The 16,470-nt window shown below is 46.2% G+C and overlaps 1 protein-coding gene across 1 annotated transcript; it reads right to left on the bottom strand.

Moving 5' to 3' along the window:
• Positions 1-364: 364 nt before the first annotated feature.
• Positions 365-12,638, bottom strand: LOC130356803 (uncharacterized). The gene is made up of 4 exons (XM_056558765.1): positions 12,516-12,638; positions 12,214-12,378; positions 2,871-3,035; positions 365-1,659 (listed from the first exon to the last, which is right to left on the bottom strand). Exons 1-4 carry the CDS (start codon positions 12,550-12,552, stop codon positions 365-367), a joined length of 1,662 nt encoding a protein of 553 aa, XP_056414740.1. The 5' UTR covers positions 12,553-12,638.
• Positions 12,639-16,470: the final 3,832 nt, after the last annotated feature.

Genomic DNA, 16,470 nt, shown 5'->3' on the forward strand with positions numbered 1-16,470 from the left:
TGAAGCATGGTGGGGGCAGCATCATGCTTTGGGGGTGTTTTTCAGTTACTGGAACAGTGAGATCCTGGTCCTGGTCGAGGGGAAGGTAAATGAAGTAGAGATATTCTTAATGAAAACCTGATCCACAGTGCTCTGGACATCAGACTGGGCCAAAGGTTGACCTTTCAACAGGTAAATGACAAAGTACACAGCCAAGACAACACAGGAGTGGTATATGGACAGCTCTGTGAATGTCCTTGAGTGGTTCAGCCAGAACCCTGAACATCTCCCAGTTGAACATCTCTGGAGAGATCTGAAAATGGCTTCCACCAAGGATTCCAATCCAAGCATTCATACTAGTCATTCATACATGTTGGTATATTCTTCAGTAGGCTTCACACACCGGTGTAAGTCCACTCCACTCTCCATTGTCCTTGCAAAAACTATTCACATCACCTGTAGACATTGTATAGCCAGGATAACAGGAGTACTGTATGTAATAAGGATACTGGTTTGGGAGTGGATCCTTTACAGTAAAAAAACGGAAAGTTCCATGACTGGGTAGTGGAGGGTAAACACACTGGACTCTTCTTTTATAACCTCTTTTTAGCATGCCAAAGTTCTTATGGTCTCTTTTAGAGTTACTTGTGATAGCAGTAACTGTAGCTGTGGGTCCTGGAAGTGCAGATGGGCTATAAACCTTTGCATTAGCTGGTTTAGACAAAAAAGTTTCTTTATGTTCTGGATAAGTAGAAGCAACATTGTGGCTAGTTATGAAGTTATCCTGGGCAGTGGTGTTCACTCCTACATTTGCAGTTATAGACTCAACTATAGTAGTCTCTGTTGCTTGTACCGGAACATGTGGAGTAGGATTGGAATGGATCAATGATGATGTGATGTTGATAACCATTTGGGCTAGAGTTGTTGTGTTGTTTGTGGTGTTGTAGGGTTTGGTTGAGGATTGGATTGACTTTTTGACAGTTTCATTTACAACAGCTAATACATTAGGAAGATAACTGTTTGCATTAGAGTTTGCTGGTGTCTTATTTTCTAACAGAGTACTAAGATATGCAGATTGTACCTGTTGGGTTGTTTGTTGAATGTTTGATGTTGTGGTTCTTAGATGTAATGGAGAATCAACATATGAGCTGGTAACATTTTTTTCATACTTTGCAAAATATGGATGCTTTATTTGTGTATCTGTAAAGCCTGAGGATCCAGGTGTTGGGCTATAATACCATTGTGTTAGATTTCGGATAGCTTTTATCTGTGATGTTTGATTTCTTTTTGGTGAGTTTTGAATGTGTGTAGCTGTAGAGGACCAGCTATACCCACTGGTGACATGCAGTTTTATATTTTCCATTGTAGCTGCTTTTAATCTTTTTGGACTTAGATTTTGTAAATCTATAAATGACAAGAATGTCTTTGGTGACTGTAGCTGCCTTTGATGTCCCAACACTTCTTGCCCGTGATAGGAACTCATATTTTTGAAGTCTTTTCCCTTTCTAGGTGCTGCTATACCTGTATTAATGGAAACTATTTCTGAATAGCTATACCCTTTTTGTGTATTATTATACAAAGCTCTTATCTGTTCTCTTTTGGACAGAGGGTTTCCAACTACAAATGTTTTTTCTGTTCCTGAAATCTTCTTTTGTAAGTTGGACCCCATCATATCTTTCTCTGGAATACAAATAAATGGAAATTTTATATTAGTAAATAATACAAATTGTAATTTTTATAAGATTTAAATTTTTTCAACTATCATCTCAATGTGGATTTAGATTCTAAGCAAACAAGGGATCCAAACCAACAGCAACAGGCCCCACTGACAATCTAAGTGAAATATCTGCCTTAGGCTGGGTTTCCATTTGGCAGGGTTTTTTAGTTTTTTGAAAACTGCCACTGCAGTTTATGAACTAAAGCCAGTGGATTAAAAAGGAATGAGACATATAAAGGAAGGACTTATACGTCTCAAAAACTGCAGTGGCAATTTTACACAGGCTTAGGGCGAAATTAATGATAATATCACTACCAATTAGGGATCGACCGATTATCGGTTTGGCCGATATTATCGGCCGATAATCACGATTTGGGGCATTATCGGTATCGGCAATTACCTTGCCGATAAGCCGATAATGCCCCGCCCCCCCGCACCGCCCGCACCGCACCGACCAGCCGCACCGCGTCGCACCCCCCACCGCACCGCCCCGGCCCCATTGCCTCCCCCCATCCCCGGTTTTATAATTACCTGTTCACGGGGACCACGCTACTGCTGGCTCCTGCTACGTCCTGCGTTACGCTGTGCACAATGACGAGTGACGTGCGTGACGTGACGTCACCGTCAGTGCGCACAGTGACAGCTCAGGAGGACGCCACCGGAGCCAGATGTAGAGTGGACCCCGGGCCTCGGGAACAGGTAATTATAAAACCGGAGATGGGGGAGGCAATGGGGCCGGGGCGGTGTGGTGGGGGGTGCGGCGCGGTTCGGGGGGGCGGTCGCAGTGCAGCGGGTCGGTCGCGGTGCGGCGGGTTGGGGGGCCGGTCGCGGTGCGGCGGGTCGGGGGGAGGTCGTGGTGGGTGGAGCGGAGGTGGGGGGGGGGGCAGTGTCGGTGATAGGACTCAGGACCCCCGGACAGGCAGGGGGAGAGAAGCGGGCGGCGGCGGCGGCCTATGGCACCGCAAAAGCCACTGCAGTTCATTGATTTAAAGCACCCGCGTCGTGGGGGGATAAATAGCCGATAACTTATACCGGAATATCGGTATAAGTTATCGGCTATCGGCACTAACCTCCACCGATTATCGATATCGGCCCTAAAAAAACAATATCTGTCGATCCCTACTACCAATGATGGATTCATTCTAATACTAATAACATCTAGTTAGTACAGTACCTCTACAAATGGGAATTGTGCTGTTCCACTTCTTTCCATCACAGAAGATCAAAGAAGAGCCAAAAAGTTTGTATCCTTTTTCGCATGTGACAGATATGACAGCATTGTTGTGGCTTGTTTTAAGACTTCCCCGTACAATACCCATCGGCATGTGGCAACCGCTTGCTAGAGAAATGAAAGAAATCAATAGATATCATAGTATTTTGACCAGTATGTTGCTCAATATTTTTAACCAAATCCAGGAGTGGGACAGACACAAAAAAGTTTAAATCTTTCCATTATAGCTATAGTATCAGTTCCACTCCTGTTTTGATAAAAACGTTGCAAAATACTAACCATAATACTTTGTATAAACATAGTCTCATAAAAGAATTGTTCTGAAATCTGACAGTTTAGGATTAGGTGTGTGTGGATCGCTTGTCTGACTACAAATTTTCTGTTCCAACGTTAAACATTAAAGGGGTACTCCGATGGAAAACATTTTTTTTAATCAACTGCGGCCAGAGTGTTAAACAAATTAGTAAATTACTTCTATTTAAACATCTTAATCCTTCCAGTACTTATCAGCTGCTCTGTGCTCCACATCAAGTTATTTTATTTTTGAATTACCTTTCTGTCTGTTCACAGTGCTTTCTGCTGACACCTCTGTGCATTTTAGGAACTTTCTAGAGCAGGGGTCTCAAACTCAAATTATCTGGGGGCCGCTGGAGGTAGCGGCTGGGTGAGGCTGGGCCACATGCGCCCTTTACATATAATGCCCCCATAATGTGCCCCTTACATATAATGCCCCTATCATGCGCCCCTTACGTTTAATGCCCCAATCATACGCCCCTCACATATAATGCCCTCATCATGCACCCCTCACATATAATGCCTCCATCATACATCCCTCACATATCATGCCCCCATCATACGCCCCTCACATATAATGCCCCCATCATGCGCTCCTCACATATAATGCCCCCATCATGTGCCCCTCATCATCCACCAGCAACACCCCCAATGAGCAATAGCACCCCCATCATCCACCAGCAATCCCCCTCCCCATTCCCCTACCCCCCTGTGGTAATAGCATGAGCTGATGGATGAGGGGGGGTGCTACTTCTGGGCCAGGGGGGGGGGGGTAAGCATTAGGTAGGCAGCAGTTTCTCCACATTAGGAAGGTAGCAGTTCCCCCACATTAGGAAGGTAGCATGTTCCCCACATTAGGAAGGTAGCGGTTTCCCCACATTAGGAAGATAGCGGTTTCCCCACATTAGGAAGGTAGCGGTTTCCCCACATTAGGAAGATAGTGGTTTCCCCACATTAGGAAGGTAGCGGTTTCCCCACACTTGGAAGGCTGCTGTCACGATGCCGGCTGGCAGGTAGTGGACCCTCTGTGCCAGAGAGGGATTGGCGTGGACCGTGCTAGTGGACCGGTTCTAAGCCACTACTGGTTTTCACCAGAGCCCGCCGCAAAGCGGGATGGTCTTGCTGCGGCGGTAGTGACCAGGTCGTATCCACTAGCAACGGCTCACCTCTCTGGCTGCTGAAGATAGGCGCGGTACAAGGGAGTAGGCAGAAGCAAGGTCGGACGTAGCAGAAGGTCGGGGCAGGCAGCAAGGATCGTAGTCAGGGGCAACGGCAGAAGGTCTGGAAACACAGGCAAGGAACACACAAGGAACGCTTTCACTGGCACTAAGGCAACAAGATCCGGCAAGGGAGTGCAAGGGAAGTGAGGTAATATAGGGAAGTGCACAGGTGAAAACCCTAATTGGAACCACTGCGCCAATCAGCGGCGCAGTGGCCCTTTAAATCGCAGAGACCCGGCGCGCGCGCGCCCTAGGGAGCGGGGCCGCGCGCGCCGGGACAGAACAGACGGGGAGCGAGTCAGGTAGGGGAGCCGGGGTGCGCATCGCGAGCGGGCGCTACCCGCATCGCGAATCGCATCCCGGCTGGCAGCAGGATCGCAGCGCCCCGGGTCAGAGGACGTGACCGGAGCGCTGCAGCGGAGGGAGTGAAGCGAGCGCTCCGGGGAGGAGCGGGGACCCGGAGCGCTCGGCGTAACAGTACCCCCCCCCTTGGGTCTCCCCCTCTTCTTGGAGCCTGAGAACCTGAGGAGCAGACTTTTGTCAAGGATGTTGTCCTCAGGTTCCCAGGATCTCTCTTCAGGACCACAACCCTCCCAGTCTACTAAAAAAAAATTTTTCCCTCTGACCTTTTTGGCAGCCAAAATTTCCTTGACCGAGAAGACGTCCGAGGAGCCGGAAACAGGAGTGGGAGGAACAGATTTGGGAGAAAAACGGTTGAGGATGAGTGGTTTGAGAAGAGAGACGTGAAAGGCATTAGGGATACGAAGAGAAGGAGGAAGAAGAAGTTTATAAGAGACAGGATTAATTTGACACAAAATTTTGAAAGGACCAAGATAGCGTGGTCCCAACTTGTAGCTAGGGACACGGAAGCGGACATATTTAGCGGAGAGCCATACCTTGTCTCCAGGGGAAAAAACGGGGGGAGCTCTTCTTTTCTTATCCGCGAACCTCTTCATGCGTGAAGAAGCCTGTAAGAGAGAATTTTGGGTCTCTCTCCATATAATGGAAAGGTCACGAGAAATTTCATCCACAGCGGGCAGACCAGAGGGCAAGGGGGTAGGGAGGGGGGGAAGAGGGTGACGGCCGTACACCACGAAAAATGGGGATTTGGAGGAAGATTCAGAGACCCTGAAGTTATACGAAAATTCGGCCCATGGAAGGAGATCTGCCCAGTCATCCTGGCGGGAGGAAACAAAATGTCGCAAATAATCACCCAGGATCTGGTTAATTCTTTCTACTTGTCCATTGGACTGGGGATGATATGCAGAGGAAAAATTTAATTTAATCTTGAGTTGTTTACAGAGAGCCCTCCAGAATTTAGACACGAATTGGACCCCTCTATCCGAGACAATCTGCGTAGGCAACCCGTGAAGACGAAAAATGTGTACAAAAAATTGTTTAGCCAACTGAGGCGCAGAAGGAAGACCAGGAAGAGGGATGAAATGTGCCATTTTGGAGAATCGATCAACGACCACCCAAATAACGGTGTTGCCACGGGAAGGGGGTAAATCAGTAATAAAATCCATACCAATCAGAGACCAAGGCTGTTCGGGGACAGGCAGAGGATGAAGAAAACCAGCGGGCTTCTGGCGAGGAGTCTTATCCCGGGCACAGATAGTGCAGGCTCGCACAAAGTCCCCAACATCCGTCTCCAGAGTCGGCCACCAATAGAAGCGGGAGATGAGTTGCACAGATTTCTTGATGCCCGCATGACCTGCGAGATGGGAGGAGTGACCCCATTTGAGGATTCCGAGGCGTTGGCGTGGAGAAACAAAGGTCTTTCCTGGAGGAGTCTGCCTGATGGAGGCAGGAGAAGTGGAGATCAGGCAGTCAGGTGGAATGATGTGTTGCGGAGGGAGATCAACTTCTGAGGCATCCGAGGAACGAGAGAGAGCATCGGCCCTAATGTTCTTATCGGCAGGACGAAAGTGAATCTCAAAATTAAATCGGGCAAAGAACAGAGACCACCGGGCCTGGCGAGGATTCAGCCGTTGGGCCGACTGGAGGTAGGAGAGGTTCTTGTGGTCGGTGTAGATAATAACAGGAAATCTTGATCCCTCCAGCAGATGCCTCCATTCCTCAAGTGCTAATTTAATGGCTAGAAGCTCTCGATCCCCGATGGAGTAGTTCCTCTCCGCTGGAGAGAAGGTCCTAGAGAAAAAACCACAAGTGACAGCATGCCCGGAAGGATTTTTTTGTAGAAGAACAGCTCCAGCTCCTACTGAGGAGGCATCAACCTCCAATAGGAAGGGTTTGGAAGGGTCAGGTCTGGAGAGCACGGGAGCCGAAGAAAAGGCAGACTTGAGTCGTTTAAAGGAGTCTTCTGCTTGAGGAGGCCAGGACTTGGGATCAGCATTTTTCTTGGTTAAAGCCACGATAGGAGCCACAATGGTAGAAAAATGTGGAATAAATTGCCTGTAATAATTGGCGAACCCCAAAAAGCGTTGGATAGCACGGAGTCCGGAGGGGCGTGGCCAATTTAAGACGGCAGAGAGTTTGTCTGGATCCATCTGTAGTCCCTGGCCAGAGACCAAATATCCTAGAAAAGGAAGAGATTGGCATTCAAACAGACATTTCTCAATTTTGGCATAGAGTTGGTTGTCACGAAGTCTCTGAAGAACCATACGGACATGCTGGCGGTGTTCTTCTAGATTGGCAGAAAAAATTAGGATATCGTCCAGATATACCACAACACAGGAGTATAACAGATCACGAAAAATTTCATTGACAAAGTCTTGGAAGACGGCAGGGGCATTGCACAGTCCAAAGGGCATGACCAGATACTCAAAGTGTCCATCTCTGGTGTTAAATGCCGTTTTCCACTCGTCCCCCTCTCTGATGCGGATGAGGTTATAGGCGCCTCTTAAGTCCAATTTAGTGAAGATGTGGGCACCTTGGAGGCGATCAAAGAGTTCAGAGATGAGGGGTAAGGGGTAGCGGTTCTTAACCGTGATTTTATTAAGACCGCGGTAGTCAATGCAAGGACGTAGGGAGCCATCTTTTTTGGACACAAAGAAAAATCCGGCTCCGGCAGGAGAGGAGGATTTACGGATAAAGCCCTTTTTTAGATTCTCCTGGACGTATTCGGACATGGCAAGAGTCTCTGGGGCAGAGAGAGGATAAATTCTGCCCCGGGGTGGAGTAGTACCCGGGAGGAGGTCGATAGGGCAATCATAAGGCCTGTGAGGAGGTAGAGTCTCAGCTTGTTTTTTGCAGAAAACATCCGCGAAGTCCATATAGGCCTTAGGGAGACCGGTTACTGGAGGAACCACAGAGTTACGGCAAGGGTTACTGGGAACCGGTTTTAGACAGTTCTTGGAACAAGAGGACCCCCAACTCTTGATCTCCCCAGTGGACCAATCCAGGGTTGGGGAATGAAGTTGAAGCCAGGGAAGTCCAAGGAGAATCTCCGAGGTGCAATTGGGGAGGACCAAAAGTTCAATCCTCTCATGATGAGACCCGATGCTCATAAGAAGGGGCTCCGTGCGGAAACGTATGGTACAGTCCAATCTTTCATTATTTACACAATTGATGTAGAGGGGTCTGGCGAGACTGGTCACTGGGATGTTGAACCTGTTGACGAGAGAGGCCAAAATAAAATTTCCTGCAGATCCAGAGTCCAAGAAGGCCACTGTAGAGAAGGAGAAGGCAGAGGCAGACATCCGCACAGGCACAGTAAGACGTGGAGAAGCAGAGTAGACATCAAGGACTGTCTCACCTTTGTGCGGAGTCAGCGTACGTCTTTCCAGGCGGGGAGGACGGATAGGACAATCCCTCAGGAAGTGTTCGGTACTAGCACAGTACAGGCAGAGGTTCTCCATACGGCGTCGTGTCCTCTCTTGAGGTGTCAGGCGAGACCGGTCGACCTGCATAGCCTCCACGGCGGGAGGCACAGGAACAGATTGCAGGGGACCAGAGGAGAGAGGAGCCGAGGAGACGAAACGCCTCGTGCGAACAGAGTCCATATCTTGGCGGAGTTCCTGACGCCTTTCAGAAAAACGCATGTCAATGCGAGTGGCTAGGTGAATAAGTTCATGTAGATTAGCAGGAATTTCTCGTGCGGCCAGAACATCTTTAATGTTGCTGGATAGGCCTTTTTTGAAGGTCGCGCAGAGGGCCTCATTATTCCAGGACAATTCTGAAGCAAGTGTACGGAATTGTACGGCATACTCGCCAACGGAAGAATTACCCTGGACCAGGTTCAACAGGGCAGTCTCAGCAGAAGAGGCTCGGGCAGGTTCCTCAAAGACACTTCGGATTTCCGAGAAGAAGGAGTGTACAGAGGCAGTGACGGGGTCATTGCGGTCCCAGAGCGGTGTGGCCCATGACAGGGCTTTTCCGGACAGAAGACTGACTACGAAAGCCACCTTAGACCTTTCAGTGGGAAACAGGTCCGACATCATCTCCAGATGCAGGGAACATTGGGAAAGAAAGCCACGGCAAAACTTAGAGTCCCCATCAAATTTATCCGGCAAGGATAAGCGTATCCCAGGAGCGGCCACTCGCTGCGGAGGAGGTGCAGGAGCTGGCGGAGGAGATGACTGCTGAAGCTGTGGTAGCAACTGTTGTAGCATAACGGTCAGTTGAGACAGCTGTTGGCCTTGTTGCGCTATCTGTTGTGACTGCTGGGCGACCACCGTGGTGAGGTCAGCGACAACTGGCAGAGGAACTTCAGCGGGATCCATGGCCGGATCTACTGTCACGATGCCGGCTGGCAGGTAGTGGACCCTCTGTGCCAGAGAGGGATTGGCGTGGACCGTGCTAGTGGACCGGTTCTAAGCCACTACTGGTTTTCACCAGAGCCCGCCGCAAAGCGGGATGGTCTTGCTGCGGCGGTAGTGACCAGGTCGTATCCACTAGCAACGGCTCACCTCTCTGGCTGCTGAAGATAGGCGCGGTACAAGGGAGTAGGCAGAAGCAAGGTCGGACGTAGCAGAAGGTCGGGGCAGGCAGCAAGGATCGTAGTCAGGGGCAACGGCAGAAGGTCTGGAAACACAGGCAAGGAACACACAAGGAACGCTTTCACTGGCACTAAGGCAACAAGATCCGGCAAGGGAGTGCAAGGGAAGTGAGGTAATATAGGGAAGTGCACAGGTGAAAACCCTAATTGGAACCACTGCGCCAATCAGCGGCGCAGTGGCCCTTTAAATCGCAGAGACCCGGCGCGCGCGCGCCCTAGGGAGCGGGGCCGCGCGCGCCGGGACAGAACAGACGGGGAGCGAGTCAGGTAGGGGAGCCGGGGTGCGCATCGCGAGCGGGCGCTACCCGCATCGCGAATCGCATCCCGGCTGGCAGCAGGATCGCAGCGCCCCGGGTCAGAGGACGTGACCGGAGCGCTGCAGCGGAGGGAGTGAAGCGAGCGCTCCGGGGAGGAGCGGGGACCCGGAGCGCTCGGCGTAACAGCTGCATGTTCCGCACATTAGGAAGGTAGCAGATTCCCCACATTAGGTAGGCAGCAGTTTCCCCACATTAGGAAGGTAGCATGTTCCCCACATTAGGAAGGTAGCGGCTTCCCCACATTAGGAAGATAGTGGTTTCCCCACATTAGGAAGGTAGCGGTTTCCCCAAATTAGGAAGGTAGGGGCTTCCCCACATTAGGAAGATAGTGGTTTCCCCACATTAGGAAGGTAGCGGTTTCCCCACACTTGGAAGGCTGCATGTTCCCCACATTAGGAAGGTAGCGGATTCCCCACATTAGGAAGGTAGCATGTTCCCCACATTAGGAAGGTAGCGGTTTCCCCACATTAGGAAGGTAGCGGTTTCCCCCCGATAGGAAGGTAGTGGTTTCCCCACAGTAGGAAGGTAGCATGTTCCCCACATTAGGAAGGTAGCGGTTTCCCCCCATTAGGAAGGTAGCAGTTTCCCCACATTAGGAAGGTTGCATATTCCCCACATTAGGAAGGTAGCAGTTTTCCAACATTAGGAAGGTAGCATGTTCCCCATATTAAGAAGGTAGTGGTTTCCCTACATTAAGCATGTTCCCCACATTAAGAAGGTAGACACACACACAGGCACACACAGATACACACACATAGACACACTTACCTGTCCTGCGCTTCTCCTCTCCGGCGGCAGCCTGACAAGTGACGTCACTGATGTCCTCCTGCGCGGGTCTGTGGAGGGACGTCACATGCGCGACGTCCCTCATCAGACTCGGGCCGGCCGACCAACCGGAGACGGGGGGGGGGGGGGGGGGGGAGGACATCAGGGTAAGTGAAGGTAATGGGCTCTATTGCACGGGGCGGGGGTGAAGTCTTCTGGCATTTAGCGCTGCTTGCCCGCAGGGCTAAATGCCTGAAGAAGTCACCTGCCTGGCGCCCGAAACTGCATGTCCCGGGTGTCGGGCAATACAAATTACACATCCCTGGGGCAGGCCGCAAAATTTCGTTCCGCGGGCCAGGAGTTTGAGACCCCTGGTCTAGAGTAGGAGCAAATCCCCATAACAAACCTCTCCTGCTCTGGACAGTTCCTGACATGGACAGAGGTGTCAGCAGAGAGCACTGTGGTCAGACAAAAAGGAAATTCAAAAATAACATTACTTCCTATGGAGCATACAGCAGCTGATAAGTACTGGAAGGATTAAGATTTTTAAATAGAAGTAATTTACAAATCTGTTTAACTTTCTGGCATCAGTTGATTTAAAAAAAAAATGTTTTCCAACGGAGTACCCCTTTAAACTAGGTCTGAACATCTAAACATCTAAATTATAGGGGAAATTTATCATTGCATTTAGAGCTGTTTTGTTGTCTATATTTATGTATAACAAATCCATAAAAGAAGGTGGGCTGGGGACCTGCTATAACAGTTAACCAAGCCCACGGGCCTAAGCCCGGGCTGAAAAAAAAACCCTCTTATGTAGTTCCCAACCCTAAAACTTCAGTTTTAATAATACAATGATAAAGGAACACTGTGTGAAACACTTATTCACATGTATCTGGGAGATTATTACCTAATACATTAAACCTGCAGTGCTCAATAACCCTGAGCCAGGATAGTAGCATGGTTTAAAATCACATACACTTTACCCCCTTCAAAATCACATACACTTTACCCCTCTTAAAATCACATACACTTTACCCCCTTCAAAATCACATACACTTTACCCCCTTCAAAATCACATACACTTTACCCCCTTCAAAATCACATACACTTTACCCCTCTCAAAATCACATACACTTTACCCCCTAAAATCACATACACTTTACCCCTCTTAAAATCACATACACTTTACCCCTCTCAAAATCACATACACTTTACCCCTCAAAATCACATACACTTTGCGCGCTGCATGCTCAATATATTAGGGAGTAATCTCCCAGATATATGTGAATAAGAGCCAGTATTAGCAATATTTATTTTAACTGTTTCACAGAGAGTGTTCTTTTATCATTGTATTATTAAAAGTAAAGTTTTAGGGGAGGGAACTACATAAGAGGGTTTTTTTGTTTTTGCCCCAGGCTTAGGCCCGTGGGTTTGGTAAACTGTTGTTGATATTTGGGCACAGTTTAGGCGCAGTAGGGGAACCCCCGCGATCAGGCATCTTACCCCCTATCTGCCGGAGTACCCCTTTAAGAGCACCTGATTCAGACTAGGCCACTTCTAGGTAAAATACATTGAATGACAAATTAGAAAAAAAAATAAATTACCTAACTCTTCTAAAAGAGCTTTAACAACTCTTCCTTATTTGTCCGTTTTGTCTTTAAACACAAGTTTGCATCTCTTGACCCATTTAGTGCTAATACTCTATTAGATATCATTTAAAAAATACTCACCTATACATACAGGTAATGGTTTTCTCCACCTTCCTTGGATGCAGATGTTACTCACATGTCCCAATAGACTAAATCCTGGATTACATGCAAAATTGGCATAAATTCCTCCATAGCGGAAAAAAGTTCTTCCATTCTTCAGCTGTTCAAGTCTGGAACAGGTATCTGCTGAAGAGATTAAAACATGCATTGGTCAGCCATAACATTAAAGTGACAGATGAAGTGTTTAACAGAATGAATTACTGGGTCATATCATCTAAAAAATGGCAGGTCTTGTGGGTTGTTATAGTTATGTAGGTACTTACCAAGGATTAAAAACTGGTGAGCCAGCAAGAGGGTCATGGTTGCCTAATTCTCACTGAATGAAAACAAGTCCATTTAAAGAGCTACATTGCTTTATTGCTCAAAAAGTTAATATTGGCTTACAGAATATGGGGCCACATAGCCATAGTCCAGTCAGAGTGCTTATACTAACCCCTGTTCACCACCAAAAGTGCCTACAATAGGAACATGGAACATTGGAAGAAAGAGGCTTGGTCTGATGAATCACGTTTTCTTATATATCATGTAGGACTGATTGGACTGATGGACCCTATCCCATTATGAAGGGAACCACTTTACGTGTCATCAGAGGTCAGACACCCGGCTATCATAATTTGTCACCTATCCTGTGGCTAGGTGATAAATAATGTAAGTGGGCCAACATCATTAAAATATCTGCTTGTGTCTTCATATCATATCCCAGAACACCTTCAGAGGTCAAGTGACATTAACCATACACTAGAAGGACTTAGATAATGATGAGGCCTAAAGCTAGCCATACACATACAGTATCTCACATAACTCAGTACAGCCCTCACATGTTTTAAATATTATATTGAATGACACTGCTACAAAGTAGTGAGTGCACAGCCTGTGTAACAGTGTTTAACTCACAACACAGCCATTAATAGCTAAACCTCGGCAACAAAAGTGAGTACACCCTTAAGTGGAAATGTCCAAACTGAGTCCAATTAATCATTTTCCCTCCCCAATGTCATGTGACTTGTTATGTGTAACAAGGTCTCAGATGTGAATGGGAAGCAAGTGTCTTAAATTTGGTCTCATCCTTCTCACATTCTCTAATACTGGTCACTGAAAGTTCAATATGGCTCCTCATAGCAAAGAACTCTCTGAGGATCGTTGCTCTACATAAAGATGGCCTAGGCTACATGAAGATTGCCAACACCCTGAAACTAAGCTACAGCACAATGGGCAAGACCAGAGTGGTTTCACAGAACAGGTTCCAGTCAGAACAGGCCTCGCCATGGTCAACCAAAGAAGTTGAGCACGCTTCATCACCATCACATCCAGAGGTTGTCTATTTTGGGAAATTGACATATGATTGCTGCAGAGGTTGAAGAGGTGGTGGGGGGTGGGGTTAGCCTGTCAGTGCTCAGACCATACACTGCACACTGCATCACATTGGTCTACATGGCTTTTGTCCCAAAAGGAAGCATCTTCTAAAAACTTATGTGGGGGCAGGGAAAGAGTACAAAGGCAAGTGTGTCTTGCCTACTGTCAAGCATGGTGATTGGAGTGTCATGGTCTGGGGCTGGCATTGGGATGCTACAGTTCATTGAGGGAACCATGAATGCCAACATGTACTGTGACATACTGAAGCAGAACATGGTCCCCCTCCCTTTGGAGACTGGGCCGCAGGGCAGTATTCACACATGATAACAACCCTAAACACACCTTTAAGATGACCACTGCCTTAATAAGAAGCTGAAGTTAAAGGTGATGCACTGGCCAAACATGTCTTCAGACCTAAACTCTATTGATCATCTGTAGGGCTTCGAAAGGGCAATTAAAGGTGGGGGAGCGCAAGGTCTCTAACATCCACTAGTTCTGTGATGTCATCATGGAGGAGTGGAAGAGGATTCCAGTGGTAACCTGTGAAACTCTGAAGAACTTCATGCCCAAGAGGCTTAAGGCAGTGCTGAAAAATAATGGTGGCAACACAATATATTGACACTTTGGGCACAAATTGGACATTGAATTGAACTACTTAAGGGTTTTCTTCTGTTGCCAAGGTTTAGACAGTAATGGTTGTGTGTTGAGTTATTTTGAGGGGACACAACATTAAACACTGTTATACAGGCTGTGCACTCACTACTTTACATTGTAGAAGAGGGTAATTTCTTCAGTGTTGTCAATTTTCATTTCTAGTTGAGTTTGTTTTTAGACTACTTCTCACTAGAATGTTTTATAATATTTTTAAATTTTTTTAAAAGCTATCAGGAGTTTAGACTGTGCGCAGCTCGTTTAATCGGCATCATTTTGAATTAAGGACCAGTGATCATGGATGGATTTTTTTATTTGTTTTGCCATTGGGCTTAACTGAAAGGAGAAAGAAAAATGAAACAAATTTGCAGGGGAGTTTTCTGAGTTATAAGAGGTAGTTGGATTAGAATTACAGTAGGATGTCTTGTCTTTCCTATTTTTCCCATTTCTTTTTACTTTTCTCTATTTCTCAATTTCTCTCTATGCTGTTCACTTGCTCGCTTCATTGCTTTATCGAGAACGGAACTTGGATAACCTCTTTTTAGAAGTCTTTCTTTAAGATCTAGAGCCTTTCTCTAATAATCATTTTTTCTACTGTTAATTTGCCTCAGACGTAAAAACTGTCCATAAGGGATTGCTGATTTTACGTGCTCGGGGGTGATAGCTATTAAAGGGGTTATCCAGGAAAAAACTTTTTTTTATATATCAACTGGCTCCAGAAAGTTAAACAGATTTGTAAATTACTACTATTAAAAAATCTTAATCCTTTCAGTACTTATGAGCTTCTGAAGTTTAGGTTGTTCTTTTCTGTCTAAGTAATCTCTTATGACACGTGTCTCGGGAACCGCCCAGTTTAGAAGAGGTTTGCTATGGGAATTTGCTTCTAAACTGGGCGTTTCCCGAGACGTGTCATCAGAGATTTCTTAGACAGAAAAGAACAACCTTAACTTCAGAAGCTCATAAGTACTGAAAGGATTAAGTTTTTTTAATAGAAGTAATTTACAAATCTGTTTAACTTTCTGGAACCAGTTGATATATAAAAAAAAGTTTTTTCCTGGAATACCCCTTTAAAGTGAAGGAGGGAATTACATGCAGTGGTTTTTTTTATAACCTTTTGTCACAATATTTCCTTCTTCTATCACCACGAGCAAGTCCAGAAACTCTAGTTCAGATGGACCTATTTTAGATGTGAATTTCAAATTCAGTTGATTGTTGGAATTTAATGTAGATACAAATGTCGTGAACTCTATTTCAGAGCCTGTCCATACCATAAAGATGTCTTCGACAAACCGTGGATAGCATGCAATAAATTTCAAGAATGGGTTGGTATCAGAAAAAATATGTAATTTCTCAAACATTGCCACATATAAATTTGCTACTGTACAGGCAGCCACAGTGCCCATGGCAACTCCTCCTGTTTGAATAAACCATTCGTCACTAAGGTTGCCTGTACAGTAGCAAATATATATGTGGTAATGTTTGAGAAATTACATATTTTTTCTGATACCAACCCATTCTTGAAATTTATTGCATGCTATCCACGGTTTGTCGATGACATCTTTATGGTATGGACAGGCTCTGAAATAGAGGTCACAACATTTGTATCTACATTAAATTACAACAATCAACTGAATTTGAAATTCACATCTAAAATAGGTCCATCTGAACTAGAGTTTTTGGACGTGCTTGTGGTGATAGAAGAGGGAAATCTTGTGAAAAAAGGTTATAGAAAACCCACTGCATGTAATTCTCTCCTTCACTTTAATAGCTATCACCCCCGAGCACGTAAAATCAGCAGTCCCTTATGGACAGTTTTTACGTCTGAGGCAAATTAACAGTAGAGAAATGGATTATGAAAGACAGGCTTTAGATCTTAAAGAATGACTTCTAAAAAAAAAGGTTATCCAAGTTCCGTTCTCGATAAAGCAATGAAGCGAGCAAGTGAACAGAATAGAGAAAAATTGAAAAGAAATGGGAAACATAGGAAAGACAAGACATCTACTGTAATTCTAATCCAACTACCTCTTATAACTCAGAAAACTCCCCTGCAAATTTGTTTTGTTTTTCTTTCTCCTTTCAGTTTAGCCCAATGGCAAAACAAATAAAAAAAATCCATACAATCCATAACTGGTTCTTAATTCAAAATGATGCCGATTTAACGAGCTACACACAGTCTAAATCCCTGATTGAATATTAAAAACATCCTAGTGAGAA

This window comes from Hyla sarda, chromosome 2 (assembly GCF_029499605.1).
Source record: "Hyla sarda isolate aHylSar1 chromosome 2, aHylSar1.hap1, whole genome shotgun sequence".
Lineage (NCBI taxonomy): Eukaryota > Metazoa > Chordata > Amphibia > Anura > Hylidae > Hyla > Hyla sarda.

Coding starts and splice junctions, on each gene's coding strand:
- LOC130356803 (XM_056558765.1), bottom strand. CDS start 12,552: ATGACCCTCTTGCTGGCTCACCAGTTTTTAATCCTTG. Junction 12,379..12,515: donor TCACCAGTTTTTAATCCTTG/GTAAGTACCTAC, acceptor TAATCTCTTCAG/CAGATACCTGTTCCAGACTT. Junction 1,660..2,870: donor CACAATTCCCATTTGTAGAG/GTACTGTACTAA, acceptor TTTGTATTCCAG/AGAAAGATATGATGGGGTCC.